This window comes from Dromiciops gliroides, chromosome 2 (assembly GCF_019393635.1).
Source record: "Dromiciops gliroides isolate mDroGli1 chromosome 2, mDroGli1.pri, whole genome shotgun sequence".
Lineage (NCBI taxonomy): Eukaryota > Metazoa > Chordata > Mammalia > Microbiotheria > Microbiotheriidae > Dromiciops > Dromiciops gliroides.
In genome coordinates this window covers 602,407,333-602,433,865 of record NC_057862.1, presented here as the reverse complement: position 1 = coordinate 602,433,865, position 26,533 = coordinate 602,407,333, and the positions used below count along the sequence as shown (strand labels likewise).

At 40.5% G+C, this 26,533-nt stretch overlaps 1 protein-coding gene across 1 annotated transcript in view; it reads right to left on the bottom strand.

Moving 5' to 3' along the window:
- The window catches only part of LHCGR (luteinizing hormone/choriogonadotropin receptor), an 85,567-nt gene that overhangs the window by 8,430 nt on the left and 50,604 nt on the right, over positions 1 to 26,533 (bottom strand). Inside the window, exons 7-9 of the mRNA XM_043988152.1 lie at positions 12,837 to 12,905; positions 5,708 to 5,782; positions 2,037 to 2,222 (exon numbers count right to left, since the gene is read on the bottom strand). Coding sequence (XP_043844087.1) covers positions 2,037 to 2,222; positions 5,708 to 5,782; positions 12,837 to 12,905 — 330 coding nt within the window. The remainder of the gene's footprint in view (positions 1 to 2,036; positions 2,223 to 5,707; positions 5,783 to 12,836; positions 12,906 to 26,533) is intronic.

Genomic DNA, 26,533 nt, shown 5'->3' with positions numbered 1-26,533 from the left:
TCCACATTACCAGCTATATATTAGACACTTTCTACATGAATGTCCCATAGGTACCTGAAACAAAGAATATAAAAAATGGAACTCATTATCTTCCATCCTAAACCTATCCCTTCTTCAAACTTCCTTATTTCTGTTCAGAGAGCAAGTATCTTTCCAATTGCTCAGGTTGGCAATGTATGAGTCATCCATGACTGAAAAGTAAATTTCATTCATTTCCCCCACTCATTCAATTCGTTGTCAATTCTTGCTGATTTTCTCTGAAACATCTCTTGTATTTCCCCACCTTCTTTCTACTTACAGCTACCACCTTAGTTTGATTCCTGATCACCTTTTGCCTGGACTATTATAGTTCCTTCTCTCACCAATCCATCCACTATACAAATACCAAAATAATCTTCCTAAGTTACTGATCTGACTAATCCCCTTGCTATTTCCCCCTACCCCCACTAAAGACATTTTGCTGATTCCTTAGGCCTTCTAGGACAAAGTACAAACTCTTCAGCCTGGCATTTAAAGCCCTATTGAGTCTGTCTCTAGCCCACATTTCTAGACTATTTTCACATCACTTTTTAAATGTTTTTTTTTTTTGCTGGGCAATGGGGGTTAAGTGACTTGCCCAGGGGCACAAAGCTAGTAAGTGTTAAGTGTCTGAGGCTGGATTTGAACTCAGGTACTCCTGAATCCAGGGCCGGTTCTCTATCCACTGCTCCACCTAGCTGCCCCTAATGTATTTTTTTTTTGTTCCAGTCAAACTAGCTTACTTGCTGTTCCCTGAATACAACATTTCATGTCCTACCTTGGTGCTATCCAACATTTGGGGAATCTACACCCTCCTCATCTTGGCCTCTAAGAAGTCTTAGCTTTCTTCAAGACTCAGCTCAGGTGTCACCTCCTCAGGGGAGCCTTTCTTATACTCCTGATTTCAGTACTTTTTAGGAACATTCTGTATTCTTCTACAAAATATAAGTCCTTAGGTCAAGGGTAATTTTATTTTTGTCTTTATATTTCCAGTACCTAGCACTGTGCCATATTCTTAGTAGGTATTTAATGAATATTTGTTGATTCGAATCCACTGAAATCTATTTCATTCTCTGTGTAGCTCCTGATTCCCTCCCAATCTGGCCCAGAGCATTTTCCAAAGTCTAGAAGGAACAGGTCCTTTGTCTAGGTAATGAACACACCCCAAGATAGTGGAGAATTTCTTACTCATTGTGTCACACATAGGGCAGCAGTGACAGGACAATACGAGAGAGAGAGAGAGAGAGAGAGAGAGAGAGAGAGAGGAATGGATGATGGCAATAATGGATTCCCTGCCCCCCCACCCCCCTTCTCTGGCCCAATTTTCTTTTGGCTGCTTTGAGTCCCTGAGAGGTTTGGTCCCTGAGAATGGGGAAAGAGGTACAGAAAGCTTCCTTCCCCAAGGGAAACCAGAGAGGCCAGGAATTAAGGGGTTCAAAATTGGAACAAAGTAAATCAGTGTCTCTTATCAGTTTTGTTACTTATTAAGAGAATTAATCTGAGCTTCTCTGGGCTCCTGTGCTGGGATTTAAAGGGAAAAAAAGTAGAAGCATGCCTGGGAGAGGAATAACTGAGGAAATCCCCTTGCAGTATTTTGTGTCCGTTTCACTTAGAAGATTAAGACACTGTGTTAATTTAAACCTTCCCCCTCTCATCCCCCTCCCCTCCCCTCCAAGGAAATGGTGAACTCTAAGGAGGCATGGGACTGATTAGACTTGAAGGAGCCAAGTTATGTCCTCAATTTTGCAATGACTAAATTAGGCTATAATTCAATTAGCCTAGAATGGTGACAGAGGCATTGCTGATGTAGGGTGAATTAACTATTTGGCAATAGTGTTCCCCTAGGGAACAAGTTCTTTTCCCTCTCTTATTCTTTTCTCTTTTGATAGAGACCCCACTCACATGCAGCTGGCTAACACACACTCTAGGGGGTTGACATTGGCTAGTCTGAAAATGTGAATTTCTGGAACAACTGCGGTTGGTTTTCTTTTCTTTTCTTCTTTTTTAAAAAAACTTACTCCTTTGTTGGCAGGTTTATAAATGCACAGCAGTGGCTGGGGTAAGTTAAGGTGGCTTCTAGAAGATTGACAAATTTTTCCCGGGGAGGTAATTTCTTTAGGGAATAGGATGATGTGGCAATTAACACCTGAATGGACTCCAGCCCAAAGCTAGGTAGTGCCTCCAGTTTGGTAGAAGAAATATCCCTGTAGAGAAAGAAGATAAAGTGTTTGGTTTATCTCATTAAATTTTCTTATATTTCACATCTTCACAGGACAAATGAAATCATTCTGATTTTTTTTGGGTGTTTGCCTTTTTGTTTGTTCTCCATATTGTCTTTCTCAATCTCACTGGGTATAAACTTAAAGCAGTGATATCTTATTTTTAATTGTTGTTAAGGAGTCATCATTCTGTCCTTTAAAGCTTTTGTCTCAGCCCCCAGCACCTGCCTGTGCCTGTACATAACATTCAGCATTTAGGAGAAGTGAAATTACTTGTATTCTGAGATGGCAGGTTCATGCAATGACATCATCTTTTGTGTGCTACCCCAGGAGAAAGCATTCAGGGCTTCTGAAGCCTTGTTCTCTGATTGATAAAGCTCAGTGGGATAGGTTTTCATGAAGTACAGGTTTGTTATTCTATTAAGAACCATTGTGTGGCGTTAGCCATCTTCTACCTAGGAAGCAAGATACAGTCTCCAAAGCAACCGCTCCCCTAAATTCTTTCACAACCAATGCTTCCCTCCCAACAGAGCTATGTGAAAGTTTCCAAATAGGAAATAAAATTAGGCTGTTTATAAGCAGGTTTCTGATTCTCAAAATTTGCCAGACTTGTGAAAATACCAAAGATAAATTTCAGGTATCCAAATCAAAGGGATTTCAAAATCCTACCCACCCTTCAAAACACAATTGAAATCATGTCTCCTGTATTGATGGCCTTTAGTTTTCACCAACCAGCACAGAAGAATCTCTCCCTCATCTGAACTCAAAGCACTTAGTGTCTGTACCATTTGTATGCACTTAATCACGCACTCCCCTGTGCTTATTTAGGTTTGGTTGCTTTATACATGCTTTGTGTGTGAACAAAAGCCGGTAGTTGACGGAATGGATGGAATGCTGGGACTGGAGCTAGGAAGATCTGAATTCAAATCAAGCCTCAGGAACTTAGTAGCAGTGTGACCTTGGGTCAATTACTTAATCTGTTTGCCTCAGTTTCCTCAACTGTAAAATGGGGTTCTAGGTTGTTGTGATGATTAAAACAGGATTTGCAAAATTCTTAGCACAGTGCCTGACACATAGTAAGTACTTAATTTTTGTTTCCTTTTTCCTTGCATGTCCAACTAGACAACCAATTGCTTGTGGGCAGCATACCTTAATGAAATAATGTGTGTAAAACTTTCTAAGTCTTAAACTGTTAAACGTCAGTTGGTATTACTATGGTTATAATTTATATTCCCTTATGATACCCTTTTACAGTGTTATGGACATGGTTGAGAGAATTTCAGAGACAATTTGGCCAATTCCTCAGTTTTACAGAGGAGGAAACTGAGGTCTAAGGAGTTTAAATGACTTGCCCACACAGGCAGCACAGGGCAGAGGTGGAGTTGGAACCAGCTTCTCTGACTTCAGAGCAAGTATTCTTTCCACTGTACCTTGAATGAATGGGGTGGGGTGAAGTTAGATCATTTCAAACAGAAAAAGTTTGAACTGATCTAAATTGGGGAAGAGGTGCAGTTCAAGCATGGAGAAGGTGCTAGATTGTTGGAAGCAGAAATCTTTTTTTTTTTTGATGAGGCAATTGGGGTTAAGTGACTTGCCCAGGGTCACACAGGTAGTGTGTCAAGTGTCTGAGGCTGGATTTGAACTCAGGTACTCCTGAATCCAGAGCCGGTCCTCTATCCACTGTACCACCTAGCTGCTCTGGAAGCAGAAATCTTAAAAACATAATTGTAATTTTCACAAAAATAACAAATCTTACAAACCCACTCACTTTTCACAAGCTTCATGAGCGGTTAGTGAAATTTTACATTTAGTGTTCTGATTATAACGGGCAGTTCCAGGGTCTTCATTGGGCAGGGCCTTGGTTGATGCCTTTGTTCACACTTTGGGGACCCAGTTACCTGTTTGTGTTTTAAAGAGGATAACATATTTCCCACTTGCAGGTTTTTCACTAGTTCTCATCAGTCACAACTAAGAACGTTAGGAGAGAGCACCGGGAGCAGGTTAGGATGCGTCTTCATTACTTTCCTGAATCCTGGTTATACTTAGTCCCAGATTTATTTCTCCTTGTGTGAGGGAGAGATGCAGGGAACAAGAATCTACCATCTACAGGGACTCTATGTCACTGAGTAGTCAGGACTGGGCTGGCAAGCACCTGGTTTCCCCATGTCTCAGTGGGCAATATATACTTCTGGGATGGAGGTTGTGATGAAGGTGAGGATATGGAGAAAAGTGGCAGAAGAGAAGTAGGTCCAATACTGGCTTTACACCCAGGAAGAGGAGGAGGCTGCTCATGTGATGTGGCTTCCTCCATTGACGTGTCACTCATACTTAAGATTTCTCTATTATAGGATCATTCCATTGGGTTAAGTAAGGCCTTCTGTTTTGTCAAAATACAGAAACCTCTGGGGGTGGTAATATCTGAAGCCATGAGGCTTCGGGGGAGATCAGTTTATTAAATGCTGTCAGCCTCACCGAGTTGAACCTAGATCCTTTTAGATCCTCATTCCTAGATCCTTTCTACAACTTAACCAATTCTGATTAGAGGAGGCAGTTTGGAGAGGGAGGTCTAAAGACAGGACACTTCCTTGGGAGAGCAGACCCGAGAGAGACATTGGAATGGGGTTTCCTGGGCAACCGAGCAGAGATCCTGAGAACCTGGAATCAGTCATTCACCAAGAATTTATGAAGTGCTTAGTATGTGCCAGGTCGAGAGGTGGGGTTGTAAAGAAAGACAAAAGCTTGGTCCTTGCCTTCAAGGAACTTAAATTCTAACGGGAGAGTCAACATGTAGATAGCTATGTACATAAAAGCTATATAGAGTTGATGGAAAGGTCATCTTAGACCGAAGGCACTAGTAGGGTTTGGAAGACTTCATGGGGGCAGGACACTCAACATGGGAAGGAGAAAAAATAACATAAGGAGAGGCAAGGACTTCAAAGACCAAATTTTCCAACCTCACAATTTTAGTGAGAGATTTACCATTTTTACCTTTCACCTTCCTGAATGTTCTCCTCTGGACCACTATTCCATCAGTACCACTCCATAATGATGGAGTCCTTCAACTTGAGCAATAATAAGACTATTATTCTGTGTGTGTCTGTGTGTGATAACAAATATCATGAGGAGGCTATACCTGGTCCTGAGTGTGGGGATAATTTTGGACAGGAAGGCTCTCTTAATCTTTCTCAAATCGTCTCTGCCTACTCCGATGACATGTACTAGATGATACACTAGAAGTATACTCAGGCTTCTAGACCACATTCCTGATAGGTCTACATTATCAACAGCTACATCTCTAGGGACAAAGGATGGGAGACTGATTGAGAATTGTGAGGATGGCTTCATCAACAACTTCAGGGCAAAGTGGTAGGGTATTGGGTGGGGGAGGCATTTAGTAGGATCTCTCTTGGTGTGGGAGCAAATGAATCCTGATTGGGAGTGTGTGGGAGGGCATACTCCACCATACTCACAAAACATTGGGTCCCATGGCTCCTCTCAAGGCATCGTTGTGCATTTTCCTCAGGTTCTTATTCTCCTTTAAGTCCCTATGGAAGAGAATTATTTCCTTAGGCCTTAAACTTTTCTGGTATGCCTGAGAAATGCTAGGTGTGTGTTGTACCAATATTGGCATATAGATGTATGCACTCATACCCCAAATTATGCCTGCTTCTGCATATGTATCACTTACACATCCCTCCATAAAGAGACTAGGGGGAAAAGAAAGAAAAGAAATTAGGTGAAGCTATCTGCCAGATGGAGGAAAGATATTGCAGTCCAATAACTCTCTTCCTCTGCCTGCTCCATTCTCCCAGCAAGGGACAGTTTGATTTAAGGTTCATCATAAGCTAGCAGATGCCTGGGAAATTTGTGCTTTAGGACCCCCTGGAAGGCAGATGATTCTGGGCTAATCAATGGGGGGTAGAGCTTAGACTGAGATACTAAAAACTATTTTGACCAGACAAGACCATTCCCCTTCCTTCCTCATTTCTTTCTCCTTCTGCTTGACTTCTGGCTCCTGGGGATAGGATGATGGTAAGGGATGGGGTCTTTTTTTTCATCATGTCAAGAATTAACCAGGGGGAAGCATGATATAATGGAAAGAACACAAGATCTGAAGTCAAAACCTTTGACTTTGAGTTCCATCTTTCCCACTGATCATCTGAGAAAACTTGGGCAGCTCATTTAGTCTTTCTGAGACTCAGTTACCTCATCTCTAAAATGGGAAAATATTACCTGCATTATCTTTTTCCTTAGCTCACTGTGAAGATCAAATAATAATATATAAAAGTCACTATCTGCCTGTAAGTTATTAGTATTAATAACACTATTCAGTACTGATCCTTGGAAAAATTGGAAAGTCCTTTAAGGTATATCTACTCTATTAGCTTCCATCCATTCTTTCCTATTTCCTGATCCCCTTGATAAACATCTCTTACCCTTCAATGTCAGGTCCCAAGTTCCTTTTCTTCTACCCTCCCACTTTGTTTATATGCCTCATTGCAATTTTATTACTGTTTTTCCTTTCTCAGGACAAGAGGAAATTTGCAATATAAATATAATCTCTCTTTGGGACCTAAAAGCTTAGCCCCCTATTAAAGAGACTTCAAACATTAAGGAGAGATTTTTGAGGCAAAGGGTTTTTTTCCGAACCCTTGAAATTATATTATGCAAATAGCTGCCTTTTCATCATTGGCTAAGAGTTTTCAAGTTGCTAATGATGAGGGAAAGATCAAGAAAGGAATAATGGAAACTGGATTTTTGCTTGACACTCCTCTTTTAGCCTTTTATGCCAGTAAATAGGAGGTTGGCCAACAGGGGCCCAGTCCTTCAAGTATCCATAATCTGCTCTGCCTGGTGCCAACTCACATGGAGACCTGGGGAGCTTGTTTCTGGAAATGAATAATGGCATATAACATAGGGACCATGTCCCCAATTTAGAGCAGGTACACAGGCATTCTGTGACTTTTTTATCTGCTTACCAAAGGTTGGGGAAAAAAGCCTTTTTTTGGGACTGCTACCCTGGAACTGAGAGTGCATACAAAAGGTTCCAATAGAAGAATTCAAACTCAGTCTCTGCCTCAGTGGTCCTTATTTCCCCCATTCTGGCCACCATGTAGCCTTGAGCACGTGGTAGTTTTATGTCTTCTTTCTTTTTTTGCAATTTCCCTCTCCTATCCCATCCCCTCCCAATCTTAAATGAATAAATGTAAGAGACAAACAAACCAAGGAATGACCATATTAGCTTTGAAAGGTCAGAATAGCCAGCAGAAGCCAAAAAACTAAGTTCATTTTCTGGTGAGGAGCTAGCCCTGAGGCTTATATGTCTGACCCAGCCCAGCAGCGAATCAGCCTCACTTCCTAGGCACCATATCCTGCAAGCAAGGGAGCAACTCACCCATCAACCATAATACACTGAGAAGGGCATTGATGGGGGGAATATTTGTAGCAGTCACATTAAGTATGAGCAGGGTCCCTCCAGGTCTCCAGGGTCCAAGGTGATAGAGAGAGAGCGAGAGAGTGGTTCAGGGGGGACATATTCATATTTCTCTTCTTCCTTTATCTTCTTAGTAAATATCCCTTTGTAAAAGTTAATTGGTATTAATTACTTATTTATGACGTGGAGGAGATATCAATTGTTTAGATGATACTGGGGTGATAATAACTGGTACTGGTAAATAGTGTTGGGGTAAAAATCATTGGTTTTTGATATGGGGGCAATGTGTCAGAGGGAGCCATGAACTGATAGCATTAGGACAACCCCACTTCCCCTTCAGGGGTTACCTTGAGGATCTTGAGTGGAGATGGGGAAGTAGCCTAGCTCTGGTGATCGTCCTGTTAGTATTGAGGTGGAGTTGGGAGAGAGTGATTTTTTCAGGAGGTGATATTAGAAGACTTAAGATCACAAGTCATCATTCCTTAGTGGCTACTTCTATTCCTTTAAGGTCAGTACATAAGCATGAGATTACAGAGTGTCTCTTGGAGCATTCATTGTGAAGTGAGATATTGTGTGGGGGGGGGCCCGGAAGCAAAAGTCAAAGTCCCTGACCTTTTCTTCCTGGGTCACCTGGTGAATTCAGATAGCTCTTTAAAATCATAGATTGCCTAGTCAATTTTATCGAACCTGGGTAATTTTTTGAATAAATTCACTTAAGCAACAGTTATGTTTTCCAGATTGCCGATAAAAGTTGTTTAAAAAACACACACAAATCAAGGGAGATGAGTGTGGGCCTGGATGAGCAAGAATTCTCTCCTTTGTATCAAAGCCAGCCTTTGCATTGAAAAGCAGTTCTATGTCACAGCTCCTATGTTGTTCCTGGGCCAGCTGGCCAGTGCTGCTGGCTGAGGATTACCCAAGCTCAAGGTCTCTGGGCAAGGTGGTCTGGACGGGTCATGATGAAACTAGGCACCCAGGCAGGAGGGAAGAGCTATTATGATCCCTGTTCTGAGGGTGCAAGATGGTGTCCAGTAAGTCTAGAATACGGCATCAGGAGCTGAGAGAAGAGTGTTAACAGCCAATAGAAATCCAGGGCAGTAGCTACTAGAGGGTTTTTGTTGCTTTTTAAACTAGAGCCCTTTAGTCTTTGTGTGTGTGTATGTGTGTGTGTGTGTGTGTGTGTGTGGTGAGGCAATTGGGGTTAAGTGACTTGCCCAGGGTCACACAGCTAGTAAGTGTCAAGTGTCTGAGGTTGGATTTGAACTCAGGTCCTTCTGAATCCAGGGCCAATGCTCCATCCATTGTGCCACCTAGCTGCCCCAAGCCCTTTAGTCTTTTTTTTTTATTAATAAAGTCTTTTATTTTTTCCTGTTACATGTAAAGATAGTTCTCAACTTTTGTTTATACAATCTTTCCAAGCCCTTTGGTCTTAATTGCTTAGTGGTGACTTGTTTAACTTGGCCTTGGGAGTTTAAAAGGCCTTCTCACTGTCAGTGTACACCCCAGAAAACATTTCTTCTATGAGCAAATAGAAATCTGATTGCCCTAGTGGTTCAAGCCTGGGTTCTCCAATCTTCTAGGTGGCACAGTGGATGAAGTGCCAGGCCTGGAGTCAGGAAGACCTGAACTTAAATCAGGCTTCAGATACTTACTAGCTCTGTGACCCTGGGTCAGTCACTTAACTTTGTCTCAGTAGCACCTACCTCCCAGGTTTGTTGTGAGGATCAAATGAGATAATATTTGTAAAATGTATAGCACGGGGTCTGGCAGCTGGTAAGTGCTATATCAATGTTAACTAGTTATTCTACTTCTCCCTGTTAATGTCCTACTTCCAGAGTAGGAGAGGGAACAGGGTCTGCTGGTCCCTGATTATATAATTCCAGGTGACTCAGGAAGACAATTGACATTCTTCTAGTGAGTCAATGCATTAATCAGTCATTACTATGTGATAAACAGCCCTCTACTAAAGCCCCTCTGTGATGTCTCATTGTAGTGTGAGAAAATAATGGGGTTCTAGGGGACCCAGAGAGCCTTGCCTGACCTTTCTTAAGGCCAGCTGAGAGTCAGGAGAATTTCAAAGGAAATGTAGTTGGACCTTGGACTGTGGATAGAGACAATTAGAGATGAAAACCACACCTACCTGAAAGCCTTCCCCTCAGAGGGTCTGTCCTTTGTACCCTGATCTCAGCACATACTGCTCATGGACCACCCTCAAGTCCAGTAAACCAATAGATTTGAATGATGTCAGCCAATTAGCTTTGAGCAGTGTGGAAGGGCTGCCTCTCCTTGGGACCTGCAGGTAGCTTACGCTCGCATGAGCTCTTGGTTTGGGAACACTTAAGGGAGTAGACATGCGTTTTTTCCCCTCTCTACCCTCTGAACTTTCAGGGTGCAGCTCTCTCTTTTTATTAATATTTAATATACTTTAATAAATGCTTAATGCCCCAAACTGGTGCTATAGCCTCTAATTTCTAAGAAACAATATATTAGAAACCCCAGCTAAATGCCCTAAAACTTGGGGCAGAGGGCACCCCAATATAATTTCCTTTTTTTTTTGGTGGGGCAATCAGGGTTAAGTGACTTGCCCAGGGTCCCACAGCTAGTAAGTGTCAAGTGTCTGAGGCTGGATTTGAACTCAGGTCCTCCTGAATCTAGGGTTGGTGCTTTATCTACTGTGCCACCTAGCTGTCCCCACCCCAATATAATTTTAAATGACACAGTAGCAAGGCAGGGTACAGGGCAGAGGGAGGAAGAGATCCTAGGACCAAGCTGAAATGACCTTTAAATAATTCCCCTCATGATGAATCTAGTGTTTGTTCTCTAAGAACCAATGTGGTTAAAGCCCCAAAGGTTGGGTTATTGATCAGGTGATGACTTTTTGGTCAAATCAAGTCACAAAGATGCTCTATTAGTGTGCAGAAGAAGGTTCAGGAGCTATATTGTTGAAGGGAGGACCCACACCAGGGCAACCAGGGGCCTTTAGAAGTAAGTAATGATTGTCTATTTAACTGGCCATTAGTTTCAAAGTGGGATGCTTTATATCTTCTTCCCTGTCCTTCTGATGGTCTCCAAATTATTCCTGTCATCTAGAAATCATCAATACCATGGCAGCCCACTCCCACAGGGACTGTTTTTGGAATGCTTCTCCTAAGTGTGTTACTGTGGAAACCTTCAGTCCTTTCCTATGTATCTCAGAATGCACACGTTTTGCACATTCCCATCCCTTGAGTATATTTCGACTTTCAAAGAGATCAGGTTGTCAGAGTCAATTGCTATTTGAAATCTAAATCAAATGGAGTTTCCTTTCCCAGGCTGCCAGAGTTCTTCCTTGGGTTTCAGTTTGTTTTAATTATGTTCAGTTATGATCGTAAATCTTTCAAATTGGGCTATGTGAGTAAATAATCCCCGTGACAACCAGTTCAAATTAATTGTTCACATTTTCACAAGAGAGAGCTTTTCATGGTTTATTAAAGCCCAGTTCTCTTCCATCTACCATAATCTTTTTTATCTACACATTTTGTAATCCAGTCAAAAAACAAATAAATCGATCATACTTCCCTGCTTTTTGCTTTGGGGAACTATTCTGAATGGAAGGGGGGAGTCCCTTTGGTATGCCAGCACACACCCACTTGACTACCTTCAAAAATTCAATGAGAGAAGCTAAAAGAAAAAAAAAGTCAGATTGTCCCATCAGCCAGCAGAATTCTAGGAAGAGTAGATTCTGGTTACCCAAATTCTCCAGATAACTGAACAAATCAGAAAAACTACAGCAACAACAATAATAATAACAGACTGCACAGTGCCTAGCACATAGTAAGCATTTAAAATGCTTCTGTATTGACTCTTTTCAGTGAAGACATTCTTAAAATCTTCTTTCCTGACTTAAATGCAGTCCATTGAACATAACTGAGCACATACTTGCTGATCTCAGCTCTTACTGAGATTTAGAATCATTGGTTCCAAATGGCACTGATCATTAGATAGTTGGAGACTGGACTGAATAACTAATGAGCATGGGGCATTAACAAGAAGGCTTATTTTTGCTTTAAAAAAATCCTTACTACTAACTTTCTTCTTTCTCTTCACAGTGTGATACAGGTGGAAATTGAATTCTGATTAATTGAGATTTTGTTGAACCAAATATTAGACAGGGCATGAGTATCTATGCATATTCATGGCAGAAACTGATCTAAAGAACCCAAAAGGACCATGAATTAAACATGTCAACTGGACTGCTCCATGTGTATATCTACATTTGCAAAGCATCTCTAGATGCATCTATATATAGAAAGAGGCAAAAGTTATCATTAAGTATGGGAAAATCACATAAAAAGGTTATTTGGTTCATGTTTGAAACCAAACTAAGTTGCTTCTTTTATGAAGTTTTAACTTGTCATGAGGTCAAGATCTGCATGATTTGTTTAGTAATATCGGTAGATTCCTTAATTTGTTTTTTTTAATAGTCAAGTTCTTATATAGATATACTAGCTGCAAGACAGTTTTAAAAAATACCTTCCTGTAGACTTTCAGCATGGCACTGCTATTTTTAAATAGGTTTTGTTTAACCTAGCTTTCATCACTGGGTCATCAGCAGCACATAAGATCTATCACTGCATTTGATATGGGGCCAAGGGACCAGAGAAAAGTGAAAGAGAAGTAGGAGGCATAGTTGGGGCACAAGTCTCCTACTGAGTTAAAGGTAAGTGAGCTCTCCAAGCAAGGGTTGATGTAGGAACAAAGTGCTTTGGTGATAACTTGGAATTGAACATGAGGACTCTTGGCCAGTAGGAAAACAGGCTTTGATTTCTCTATGGTGGGGTCTGGAAAGAATTTTTTCCCCCTAAAATGTTGCCAATACCATCTCTCCAAAAAGGGGGCTATAGAGGGAAATTGTGAGACAGAGAAGGTATGAAGTGGGGTTGTTGAATATTTAGCAAACTGTCAACCTCTATGTAGGGAGGCAGCCTGCTGCTCTGTCTTTGAAAGTAGGGTGCTTTGGGGTTTCCAGCCAGTCAGTTGCTTGGTAACATATTGAAGTGCTGATGACTAACCACTTGAAAGTTTATTTTTACCTAGAGTTAGTTGCTGAAGATTGAATTTGATCTGGTCGCCAGATTAATGTTTCATTTTTATTCATGAGCTGCGGGAATAAGGAGAATACTTACAGTGAAATCAGCGTTGTCCCATTGAACGCATGGCTTTGTATTTCTTCAAATCCATTTCCATACAGTTTGCTGCAGAAAAGGGGAAGATGAGATGGGGAGCGGGGACAGAATCGAACCCAAAGAAATGAGATTAAGGAGTGGAAAATGATTCTTCCTTTGGACATTTGGTACTAAGGAAATTACTATAATTCACACTTATCTAGCTGCATGTCTCACTGACAAAGATTGATTTTTTAAGATTGTCAGCTTCCAGAGGCCAGGGAATATCTTTTGCTTTAGTTTAGTTTCTGTGTGTATTATTGTGGGAATGTGGATATAGGTGGGAGTCATTTTGAGACAATTCAGTGGAATAGAATCAAATAAGCTTTTAGAGCTAAAAGAGATTTTACAAATCAACATGGTTCCCCAGTGGCAAGAGTAGTGATTGTGGAGCCAGAGAATCTATGGTCAGATCTTTGCTTTGTTGTTTTTTTACCTTTGTAATTTTGGGGAAAGTCATTTAAACTAGGCTTCAATTTCTTTACCTACAAAACAAGGGCACTTGAGCTGAGGTGCATAGATTTCCTAAAGGGTCCATGGATAGATTTCAAAGGTCCACGAACTTAGATGGGAAAAAAGTCCTTATTTTAACAACCTGAAATTTGCATTTCCTTCAAGTATTTAAAGATATTATTCTTAGAAGAGGTCCCTAGGCCTCACCAGGTTGCCAAAGGCGTCCATGATGCAAAAAAGGTTAAGAACTCTGCCTATAAAATTTGAGGGCTGGACTTGATGATTTCAAAGGTTTCCCCCATCCCTGAATTCATGATCTATTACAATTCCTTTATTTTACAAATTAGGAAATTGAAGTCCAGAGAAAGGAAGTGAGACAGCTAGGTTTTTGAAAAAAAATTCCAAAACAGATTAATTATGGAGGGGTTATTTGCATCACAAAATAATTCATGATTGTGAGATGGAGTTATGAAACAGGTTGCTAACATTATAGCTAACTTTCAGAAAGAAGTGCAACTATACCAAATATATTTAAAGCACCCAAGTGGTTTCCCTATTTCTTTCTTTTTTTTTTTTGGTGAGGCCGTTGGGGTTAAGTGACTTGCCCAGAGTCACACAGCTATTAAGTGTTAAGTGTCTGAGGTCGGATTTGAACTCAGGTCCTCCTGAATCCAAGGCTGGTGCTCTATCCACTGTGCCACCTAGCTGCCCCTTCCCTATTTATTTCAAATTCAAGTTCTTACCCATTATCCCTAGGAAGTCTCTCCTGCTTATGCTAGCATTCCATGATTCTCTCCTATGAACTCCTGTAGAACTTATGTTCTGGGCTACAGCACACCACTTAGTATTCTGCCTTGGGTTCCCATTAGCTTATTTGAGCTAGTCTTCTCTCCTCGGTTATATTGTGGGATCCTAGAGAGAAGGGTCTGTGTCTTGTGCTTCATCTATAACTCTAGAAGGACCACCACAGGGCCAGGCTGATGGTTGGTGGTCAATAAATATAAGTTGCTAACTTCAGGTTGCCATGGTCAAATACCTCATCACTGAATGCCCAGCCTATTGGTGGTGATGAATCATGGTGATTTTAGCTTGGCAGATCCTGGGAAGGCATAAATAGCCTGTTCCTGAGACCACTTTCAAAGACTTTCTAGTAGTACATTCTTCTAATAGAATAGATTCTCCTTGAAGACAGGAACTGTTTTATTTTTGTTTTTGGGCCCTCATCACTTAGCATAGTGATTGGTACATAATACTGTAATATTAATATTGTAAATGCTTGTTGTTGGACAGATTGATTGGGTGGATGTCCTATGGAGGATTTATGGGAGAATATGGATAAGAGTGGCACAGAATCTTATCACAGAGGTGTATCTAAGTATGGACAGATGGTAACATTTATTTAAGGCTCATTAATTACTTAGTAAAGAGGTTGTGGGAGCAACATAAATTTAGAGCATTTGGGAATTACTTGGAAATGAAGATGTGGCGTCTCTAGAATTATGTAAATCAATGGGAAAATATTATTTAATTTACAAAAACTTCACTTTGCACACACCAGTCTAAGCTTAGACACAAAGAATCCAAAGGATGGCTTATAGCATAGGAAGACAGTTGAAGTGTGAAAATTGAAATACAGGTTATAAAAATTTCAGGTTTCTTTAGTAGTTGGGTCCCAACAACTCCACCATGCACAGGGCCATACATCACAGGGAAGGATTAGGAGCTAGGGAAAGGCTTCTAAGGAGGTCTTGTGAGATAGAATTAGGAAGGTTCAAGGAGAGCTATACAAGTTGTAACAGTGGGAAGAACATACATAGAGCCTATCTCCCACTCTCCTCCCAAATATTTGAAGATGTCTTCTTCAGGTAAAAAAGCTAAAGTGCTGTTTTACCTGTGAGATGACTACTAGATCCTTAACCATCGGGAAGGATCCTTTCCTGGACATGGCCCAGTCTGTCAATGTCCCTCTTTAAGATAGACTGATTGGGATAGAGCATATAGTTGATGTTGTTGTTGTTGTTGTTGTTGTTTTTAGTGAGGCAATTGGGGTTAAGTGACTTGCCCAAGGTCACACAGCTAGTAAGTGTTAAATGTCTGAGGCCAGATTTGAACTCAGGTACTCCTGACTCCAGGGCTGGTGCTCTATCCACTGCGACACCTAGCTGCCCTAGGACAGAGCATATAGTAAGAATGTTTCCACAATCTGAACACTCTGGGGGCTTGAAAGGGCACTGGAAGTCAGAAGGCTGGCCTGGATCCAAGTCCATGCTTTATCACTAAATAGCTTGACTTTGGACAAATCAGTTAACTTCTCAGAGAATCCATTTCTTTATATGTAAAAATTCATATAATAATACCTAAATTGCCTTCCTCCCAGGGATATGGGAAAGCTCAAATGAGATAATGTAAATGAAAGCACTTTGTAAATTGTAAAGCACTATTGAAATAGATGGGATTATTGTTGAATGTTATAGGACTAGGTTTGTCATTTCATAGGGAACTTTTAATGAGCAAACTCCCTATACCAAGGCATAGCAGTACCTTCTTTGCAATTTATAATCTTAGAGATGTACCTGAGTCATTGAGAGGTTAAGTGACTTCCCCAGGGTTACACAGTCAGAAAGGGCCAGGGGTAGGACTTGAACCCAGGTGTTTCCAACTCTGAGTTTGGCTCTCTATCCATTGCACACATTATCTTGAGTATATTACTGTTACACACATATATATCTCTATATATGTATATATAAATATATATATATTTAAGTGTAGGCTAGGATTGCATGAGAGCTCTCTCTTCTATCTTTTTCCTCATCTCATGACTCAGATGCCTTCTGCCATTATCTCCTCCTTCATCCCTGTCTCACTCAAAGAGGTAGCCTTACTATTTGCCAAAGCAAATCCTTCTACCTGCACAAGTGATCCCATTCCATCCTATCTATTCCAGCAGATTTCTGCTTCTATCATTTCCATTCCCCCACTTATCTTTGCTTTCTCTGTCACTACTAACTGTGTTTTTACTGCCTGCAAATATGACTTAGACTCACCCATCCTTAAGAATCCCTCACTTGGGGCAGCTAGGTGGCATAGTGGATAGAGCACCGGCCCTGGAGTCAGGAGGACCTGAGTTCAAATCCGGCCTCAGACACTTAACACTTACTGGCTGTGTGACCCTGGGCAAGTCACTTAACCCCAATCGCCTCACCCAAAACAAACAAACAAAAACACAAAACAAAAGAATCCCTCACTTGATCCTCAATTTTGCTAACTACCATCCTATATCTCTCTTGCCTTTTTGTGGCTAAATTACTTGGGAAGTTCATCTATAAAAGGTGCTTTTACTTCTTTATCTCAAACTTTCTTTTCAGTTCCCCATAATCTAGTTTCTGACCTTATCAATCCACAGAAACCACTTTTTCCAAAGTTCCCAATGATCTCATAATTGCTAAATCCAATGGCTTTTTCTCAATTTTTATCCATTATTTCTCTTCAGCCTTTGACACTGTTGATGACCCTCTTCTCCTTGATACTCTCTTCCCTCTCTCTAGGTTTTTAGGATAACACTCTTTTCCTGATTCTCCTACCTATTTGACTACTCCTCAGTTTCCTTTGCTGGATCTTCATCCAGGTCATGCCCACTAACCATTGATGTCCCACAGGGATTTGTTCTGGCCTTTCTTCTTTTCTCTCTAACTGTTTTTCTTGGTGGTTTCCATTAGTGAGCATGGATTTAGTTATCATCTCTATGCTGATGATTCTCAAATCTACTTATCCAACTCTAGCCTCTCTGTTAACCTCGAGTCTTGCATTTCCAATTGCCAATCAGACATATAGAACTGGATATCCATTAGATATCTTAAACTCAATGTATCCAAAACTGAACTCATAGTCTTCCCCTAAACCTCTCCCCTTCCCAAACTTCCCTCTTATTGTCAAGGGGATTACCATCCTCACAGTCCCCAAGGCTTACAACTTTGATGTTATCCATGACTCCTTACTATCTTTTATCCCTCTTATCCAATCTCTTGCCAAGGCTTGTCTCTTTTACCTTGGCAATATATCTTGAATATGCCTCCTTCTCTCCTCTCTTACTGCCACCACCCTGGTATAGGTATTCTTCTGGACTATTTCAATAGCTTGCTCATTGGTCTGCCCACCATAAATCTCTTCCTGCTCCAGTCCATTCTCCATTCATCTGCCAAAGTGATTTTCCTAAAGTGCAGGTATGACCATGTCACACCCCCCCACCTTGTCCATTCAATAAATTCCAGTGGTTCCCTGTTACCGTTAGGATCAAATACAAAATAATCTGTTGGTGTTCAAACCCTATTCACAACCCCCTCACCTCTGATATACACACACCTTCCAGTTTTCTTATACTTTACACCCTTAGTCCCCTCACATACTTTTCAATTTAGTGACATTTGGTCTTTTTCCTATTCCCAAAGGAAAATATTTTACCTCTTTGCTCTAGGCATTTTCACTAGCTGGTCCCTATTCTTGGAATGTTCTTCCTTCTCATCTCTGCCTCTTTGCTTCCTTCAAGTCCTGGCTAAAATCCCACCTTCAAGGAGAAGCCTTTCTCAGTCCCTCTTAATTCTAGTGCCTTCCCTCTGTTGATTATTTCCTATTTATCCTGCATACAGCTTGTTTGTACATATTTGTTTGCATGTCGTTTCCCCCATTAGACTGTGGGCTTCTCTAGGGGAGGGACTGTTTTTGGCTTTCCTTTGTATATCCAGCACTTAGTACAGTGCTTAGCACAAAATAGGCACTTACTACATGCTTATTGCCTACTGACTTACTGGCATGAACTTTTTAATAAGCTATGCCACCATGTTCACAGGATCATTAGATCAAAGACTTAGAAATGGGAGGACCTTAAAGGTCATCTACTCTACCTCTCACCCCCATTTATCTACAGATGGAGAAACTAAGGTGATTCATATGGAGTCTTCAGTACATAAAACCCTAGTCTGTTCTCAAATGAATGTCTAACTAAATCTTTTCCTTTCTGTAAAGGCAGAATTGAACTTTTGAGACCTAAATGCAAGACTTAACCTTCATATTTGTTTACATTTAATTTTTAGTTTTTGGGCTGCCATTTCTGGCTTGTCATGATCCAACATAACTCTCTCTTCCAACTTTGTATCATCTGAAGGACTACATGAATACTTAGAAGAAAAAAATGAAGCAAGAGATTAAATAATGTAACAAAAGCTCTAGAAGAAACAATTGGAGGAACAAATAGCTTAGAAGAAAGAATAGTAAAGCTTAACCAAGGAATAGATTCCCTCAAAACTAGAAAAGGGCAAACAGAATTCAATGACTCCAAGAGATATCAAGCAATATTAGAACAAAACAGAAAAAAATGTGTCATTTGATAAAAAAAAATCAAAGATGATAACTAGTTTGCAAGCTTGGATGAGTAAATAGTAATAGGGAAGGTAGGAAGAGAGGATGATTTTGGGGGAATGATAATGAGTTCTGTTTTGGGCATATTGAGTTTAAGATGTCAAAGAGACATCTTAGATATGTCCAATAGGCAACTGGAGATATAAAACTGGAGGTCACTAGAGAAGTAAGGGCCAGATAAGTAGATTTGAAAATCATCTGAATAGAGATAATAATTGAATCCATAGGAGCTAATGAGATCACCAAGTAAAGTAGTTTAGAGAGAGAAGAGAAGATGGCACAAGACAGAGCCCTGGGTCACCCATTGTTAGTGAGTGTGACCTGAACAAAGGAGAATGAGATGGAACAGTGAGACAGGTAGGAAGAGAACTGTGAGACAGCAGTCACAAAAATCTAGAAAGATGAGAGTATCAAGGAGATTAGGATTATTGACAGTGTCAAAGGTTTCAGAGTGGTCAAGAAAGATGAGGATTGACAAAAGCCATTAGATCTGGCAATTAAGAGATTGTTAGGGGGCAGCTAGGTGGCGCAGTGGATAGAGCATTGGCCCTGGATTCAGGAGGACCTGAATTCAAATCCGGCCTCAGACACTTAACAATTACTAGCTGTGTGACCCTAGGCAAGTCATTTAATGCCAATTGCCTCATCAAAAAAAAAAAAGAGATTGTTAGAAACTTTGGAGAGAGCTGTATCAATTGAATGATGAGGTCAGAAGACAGATTTCAGAGAGTTAAGAGACTGAGGGGAAAGGCAGTGGAGGTATTTATTGTAGCTGGCTTTCTTAAAGAGTTTAGCCACAAAAGGGAGGAGTAATATGAGAGAACAGCTGGCAGGCATGGATGGATCAAGTGACATCTTTTTTTTTTTTTTTAAGACAGGGGAGACATTACATCATAGTAACATTATATTATATTAATTTACCACAATTTGTTTGGCCCTTCCTCAACTGATGTACAACTTACTTTGTTTTCACTTCTTTGCTTCTACAAAAAGTACTGCTATACATATTTTGATGTATATGGAGTCTTTCTTTTTGTCAGTGACTTCCTTGGGGGTATATTCTTAGCAGTTCAATATTTGGATCAAAGGGTGGTCGCTTTTTTTGCATATTTCCAAACTGCTTTCCAGAATGGTTATACACAGCATTGGCTATACCAACAATGCATTCATGTGCCCATCTTTTCAAAATCTCTCCAATATGGACTATTCACATCTTTTGTTATTTTTTCTAATTTGGAGTGAAAGCTCAGGGTTGTTTTAATTGAACTTCTTTTACTAATGATTTGGAGAATTCTTTCAAATAGTGTTCTACAGTTGGCAATTCTTCTTTTGAAAATTGTTTATATATTTCAACTACTTATCTATTATAGTCTATTATTTGACTACTATTGACTACTTATCTATTGGGTAGTGCCTTTTTTGTCTAATATATTTCTCTTGGTTGCCTGTATATTTTGGGTACAAACTCTTATCTGAGGAATATGATAAAATTTTGTCCATATGACTGCTTCTTTTCCCATCTTAGATGCATGGAATTAAATAATTTAGTTTACCTTTTAAAATTGGTTTTATCCTTTTTATGGTTAAGAATTCAGTCCTCCATAGCTATGAAAGGAATATGATCTGCTTTTCTTTCAATTTTTTTCATAGTGTGACTTTTAATATTCAGGTTGCATATCCATTTTGAATTTATTGCAGCATATGGTATAAGGTATTGGTCTAAGCCAAATTTCTGCCAGACTGATTTCCCATTTGCTCAGAAGTTCTTAACAAATAGAGGTTTCTCTTTATGTTTCAGGTTTATCAAACATTGGGTTATTGAGTTCAATGATTTCTTATTCTCCCTTGTCTTGTCTGTTCCATTGCACCACTTTCCTAATTTTTTTTCTTTGCGGGGCAATGGGGGTTAAGTGACTTGCCCCAGGGTCACATAGCTAGTAAGTGTCAAATGTCTGAGGCCGGATTTGAACTCAGGTACTCCTGAATCCAGGGCCGGTGCTTATCCATTGCGCCACCTAGCCGCCCCCTACTTTCCTAATTTTTAACCAATAACAAAGGGTTTTGATTATTGCTACTTTATAATTTGCTTTGAGGTCTGGAAGTACTCTTCCACCTTAATTCCTACCCTTTTCACTATTTCCAGTGGTGGTCTAGATATTTTGCTCCTTTAAATGAATTAAATTTTTTAAGAATTGAGTTCTATAGTATACATTTGGTAGTTTGATTGGCATAGCGTTAAAATTGTAAATTAAATTTGGTAGTATTGTCATTTGTATTATATTGTTCCAGCCATGAGCACTGGATATTCTTCTAAACCAAAGCTTCTTAAACTGTGTGTTGTGACCTCATATGTTGCCATGTAATTGAATGCAGTGGTTGTGAAAAATTTGGCAACAGTAAAAAGTTATGGGGACAGCTAGGTGGTGCAGTGGATAGAGCACCGGCCCTGGAGTCAGGAGTACCTGAGTTCAAATCTGGCCTCAGACACTTAACACTTATTAGCTGTGTGACCCTGGGCAAGTCACTTAACCCCAATTGCCTCACTAAAAATAAAAATAAAATAAAAAAAAAGTTATGTATACCTATTTTATATACCTTTATACCCAGGTGGTGTAAAAATTTCTTGGGCAAAAAGGGTTGTGATTGGAAAAAGTTTAAGAAGCCCTGCTCTAAACAATTTAGATTGTTCTTTATTTCCTTAAGAACATTTTATAATCTAATCTATACAACTGTTAAGTATGCTTTGGTAGATTGACTCTAAAATATTTTATATATTGTGTACTTATTTTGAATGGAACTCCCCTTTCCATTATTTCCTCTTGATTTTGTTATTATTATGTAAAAATGTTTTTGGTTTTGTGGGTTTGTTTTGTGTCTTGTAGACAGTTAGGATTCAAAAACTTTAGTATCAGGATAAATCCAATAAGATATACTTCAAAAGGAATAAATCCAGAACTCCTTAGAGGGGTTAAAAAAATCAACATCCTAAATATAAGATGGGAAAGGCATAAATGCACAGCAGTTTATCTGAAAAAAAAATCTATGGGTTTAAGTGGATTTCAATCACAGGGAATGAGCATGGTGATATGGTGGCCAAAGAAAGCAGCCCACTCTTTGGCAGTTAGAGGGATAGCTTTCAGGAATAGAGAGGTGGCAGTGCTGCTAGGCTTGGCTGCTTTGGATCAAATCCATAGTTTGTTTGGTTCTGGGTACCTCACTTGAAGAGGAATATTGAGAAGCCACAGAGCATTCCGAACAGGGGAAGGGCCTCAAGTCCATGTCCTATGAGGATTAGTTTAAGGAATGAGGCATGTTTAGCTTGGAGAAGATTCATGGGGACACATGATAGTTGTGTTAAAGTACTGGAAGGAATCTCACGTGGAAGAGGCTCAAATTTGTCTTGTTTAGTCCCAGAGGATAGAACCAGGAGCAATAGGTGGAAGATACAATGATGGGAGTTTAGGCTTGATGCCAGAAGACCCTTCTGAACAATAACAGCTGTCCTGTCCCAAAGGGGGATGGGCCACCTCAGGAAGTAGTAGTGGGCTCCCCAACCTGGAAGTCTTCATTGACAGGCTGGATGATTTTTTGTCAGCTATATTGTAGCAGGGATTCCTTTTCGGATATCTGTTGGATTAGATGGCCCCTGACGTTCTTTATAACTCTAAACTTCCGTGATTCATGTTTACAAATCCCTAGGGCCGCCCAAAGTGACCTTATAGCTGGAGTAACATGACACACTGATTTAGATATTAAGGCCCTAGATTATGTTTTTGTAAATATATTTTCATACTTTGCACACAAATAGCACATTCATCATAGACAAAGAGGATCTGGAATTAACTCTTTTCTTGCCTATGTAAAGCACTGCTTAAATTTCCCGACACATTAGTGTTCTGTTAGGAGACCCACTTTCTTAAATAAATAAGCTGATTATTTCCTGCTGGCTTGTGATAAGTTCTCCCGCCATTGCTCCCCACTTTCTTCAAGAATGTATTCCTTTCCCTCTCCTTTTAATAACAAAATCACTTCCAGGACCTCTGTTTTATTTAATCTCTCTCCCCCAATGGCTTTTGGAAAGCCCCTACAAAGACAATTTTAAAAAATTGTCTATGTAAGTGGACCTTGCTTTTTACAGTAACTGAGCATGAAAAGTTGTGGGTAGAGCATATTTTCATAAGTTTGGAACACTAGATAGAGTACAGGTCTTCAAGTTAGGAAGGCCTGAGTTAGAATCCTGACACTGAAATTTCTTAACCATGGGAGCCCTGGCAAGTTACTTAATCTTTCTTAGTCTCAGTTTCTTAATCTGTAAAATGGGGAAAATAATACCTGTTGCACTTATTTCAGTGTTGTTGGGAGGAGCAAATGAAATAACAAATGTAAATAGTTTTTCAAACAACAAAAGACTATGGAAATATCCAGTATTATTATTATATCATTTTAAATGCCCTAGGGGTACTTAATTTAAGGAAATCCCATTGTGACTCTTGCAAAGTGAACAATTATTGCTCAACTGACCCAGTGGCTAGTATAGTGCTTTGCACATAGTAGGTGCTTGATATTTGTTTGTTGAATTGATTTAAACTTTGCAAATCCAGCTTTTCATATACCAAGTTGCTTCCAGTGAAGTATATCTATATGTATTGAAGGGAGGGATAAACAGGGCTTCTGAGCAAAGCAAAGACCAATTCTGTGACTCACAGTCATTCACTTTTAGGGGATATTGAGATAAAAAACTGGATTTTGTTAAACTAACCCAAGTGAAACTAAAATATCCTATGCATTCTGGTATAACGCTTGCTTGAAACTCCTAATGCCAAAGGGTCCTTCTCTCCACTCCTTTGCTCTTGACCCTTGGTAAGTGCTTTCTTTCTCACCCCGTGCCACATTGAACTCAGCTATTGGACTGTCCTTGCTAGCAAAAAGGAGATTCAGAAGATGAGCCATTCTGAACAGCTGGCCATTGATAATAATGCCATATATTTGAGTAGTAAAGACTGTACATTTAAAGTCCTTTTATCCATGCCATTACATATGGTCTTCATGACTCTGGGAGGATCAAGGGCAAATTCTTATTGTGGCTTGCCCAAAGTTACACAGCTGACAAAAGAGTGAGACAACTTCAAGCCTTGGCTTGAAGGAAGGGAAAACTGTCTAAAATTTTCGTCATCCAAAGGTAAGCTTGGGCTGCTTTGGAAAGCAGTTTCCCTCCCCCTGGAAGGATCTGCAGCAGAGGGCTAGGTTGGACTGGAAGGCAGCCGAGGTCTACTGCTCTGAGATTCTGTGATCCAGGATTAAGCCCAGGTTTCCTGACCCTGTGCCTAGCCTCATTTGATCCTTACAGTGCTGCAAAATGATAGGTTTTACCCAGAATTCTGGAGTTCTTAGTTAAGATGCTCCAAGTTAAGTCTTTTGGAACCAGAGCCCTACCTAGGGATTCCTGCACATGGGGAAGATATTCTTGAGGGGAAAGGGTGAAGAGGCTTCTCTGTGGTAGTAGTAGTCTGGGGACAGAGCTTCTGGAAGTTGGGGAGACTGAGGAAGTGAGAGTGTAAGGTATTTGAAGGGGTAAGTGATTGAGGAAAATAGAGCCAGGCACTGGACTTGTTTGGGGAGAATGATCCGGAAGTCCATAGATGACAATAATAAAGTTTTGGAGAGGATGAAGTGAGCCTAAAAGGAGAGGAAGTAATTGCTAAGTGCTGGTGGCACAAGAAAGCATATCTAAAAGTGGCAGTAGGGGATGAAAAGTATGTTGATAATGAAGTGTTGGTGGACTTTGACTTAGGAAAACCTGAGTTCAAGTCTGGCTTCAGACACTTACTAGCTGTGCCATCTTGGGAAAGCCACTTAACTGCTATTTGCCTCAGTTTCCTCATATGTTAAATGGGGAGAATAATAGCCCATTACTCCAAAGATTGATCTGAAGATCAAGTAAGAATATTTGTAAAGTGTTTAGCACTGGTATTCACTAGGTATTATATACATGCCAGGTATTATTATTTTTTCTAGTTCTTTGTGTGGAAAAAGGGGCATACAGCTTCCCAGAGCATACCATGAGTTGCAGTAATTTTAGGAGAGGGCTAGGTTTCAGTGAACACCAGGAGATGGAGGGAATAGATGTGAGAGGAAATGGTGTAGCATAAAAGAGGAAACTATTGGAGTGGACACCCGAGGGGCCAGTTGAGAGGGATGGTGTGGAAAAACAGGGATTGGGGAGGGTTAGGTAGGGCTACAATTGCTTACTGGGACAGGGAATTCCCATGGCCACCTTCCTCACTGATCTCATGCAGATCCTGGCTGAGTTAAGTGGGGTGGGTGTGGTCAGAAAAGAGGGCTACAGCTATGAGGGTCTCCAGGTCAGATAGAACAGAGCCTGGAGGACTGTGTGTCACAGAATGGGAAAAGGGGTGAGTGCCCAGCACTATGGAAAGGGAGGGAGAAGGAGAAGAGATCTGAGAAGACTCAGATAATTGCTGTGATCTCCTCTTCTTACAAGAGAGAAGACTGGGGGTACAGAATGAACTGTGGCAAACTCTGCGCTAAGTAACCCAGCCTTAGAGAATGTTAGATCTGTACAAGACTGGAGATTATCTAGTCCCTCCCCTGCATTTTAAGAACTAACTTTTTTTTTTTTTAAGAGGCAACTGGGGTTAAGTGACTTGCCCAGGGTCACACAGCCAGTAAGTGTTAAGTGTCTGAGTCCGGACCTGAACTCAGGTCCTCCTGACTCCAGGGCCGGTGCTCTATCCACTGCGACACCCAGCTGCCCCTCCCCTGCATTTTACAGAAGAAGAAACTGAGTTCCGGAGTCCCAACATTACACAGCCAATCAGGTGCAGAGGCAGGACTCAGTTTCCTCTCTTGGCTCCTCAGTCTAGTGCAGCTCAGGATCAGGGCAGATGACTTCATCTGTGAAGCAGTTCCATGACTCCTAATTAGTCTAGGAGATCATTTAAAGTCATCCTCTTGAGATGGCTGCATGAAAAGCAAACCTGTCCATTTAGGAGTGTTAGCATTGACTTGCACAGGCCTGGCATTCATCCTACTGAGCTACTCAGGCATCTGGTGAAATGTTTTGTTTTTAGCAAATGAGCTTGGAGTTGGTATGGATTTGGGTGAGGAGAGGGGAAGAGGGGCCACACAGAGTGCACCATCTCAAATACCACTAATAATGAAAAGAGAAGGTTTGCTCTTATTATTTTCTAATTATGGAGTTGAACTTTAGAGCTAAGAAACCGATGCTTTTCTCCTTAAGTATAATACCATTACTTCACTGGGGTACACTGCATGATCCTTCACTCACAGAAGGGCCCATTCAGCTTTGAACAAGAGGAGTAGCTGGGTAAATGACTAATCTCTCCCATTCCAATTGATTTGCTAACCTGTCAGGAGAATGGGAGTCACAAAACCACTGTGGACCATGATGGATAAGGCGGAATCCTCATTAATTGCTAAGGCAGGGCAATTATATCCTACAGGGCGCACAGATAACCTTAAAATAATAACAATAATACATTAATGGCACTACAATGAGAATCTTGTGCAGCGTTTGTGTGGAGGTGTGGAATTCTATAGTAAAAAGAATTTCCTGTTACCACTTAGATCTGTTCGATTGGCTATTCTGAGGAGCTGATTGAGTTCCCCTGGGGTTTTTGAACTTGTACTAATGCCTTTTCTCGCTATATTAACTTGGGTTATATACCTATATCTGTACTGTAACCTACTTGAGGGCAGGGACTATTTTACTTTTGTATTTTAGCCCCAGCACCTGCCTATCGCATAGTAGG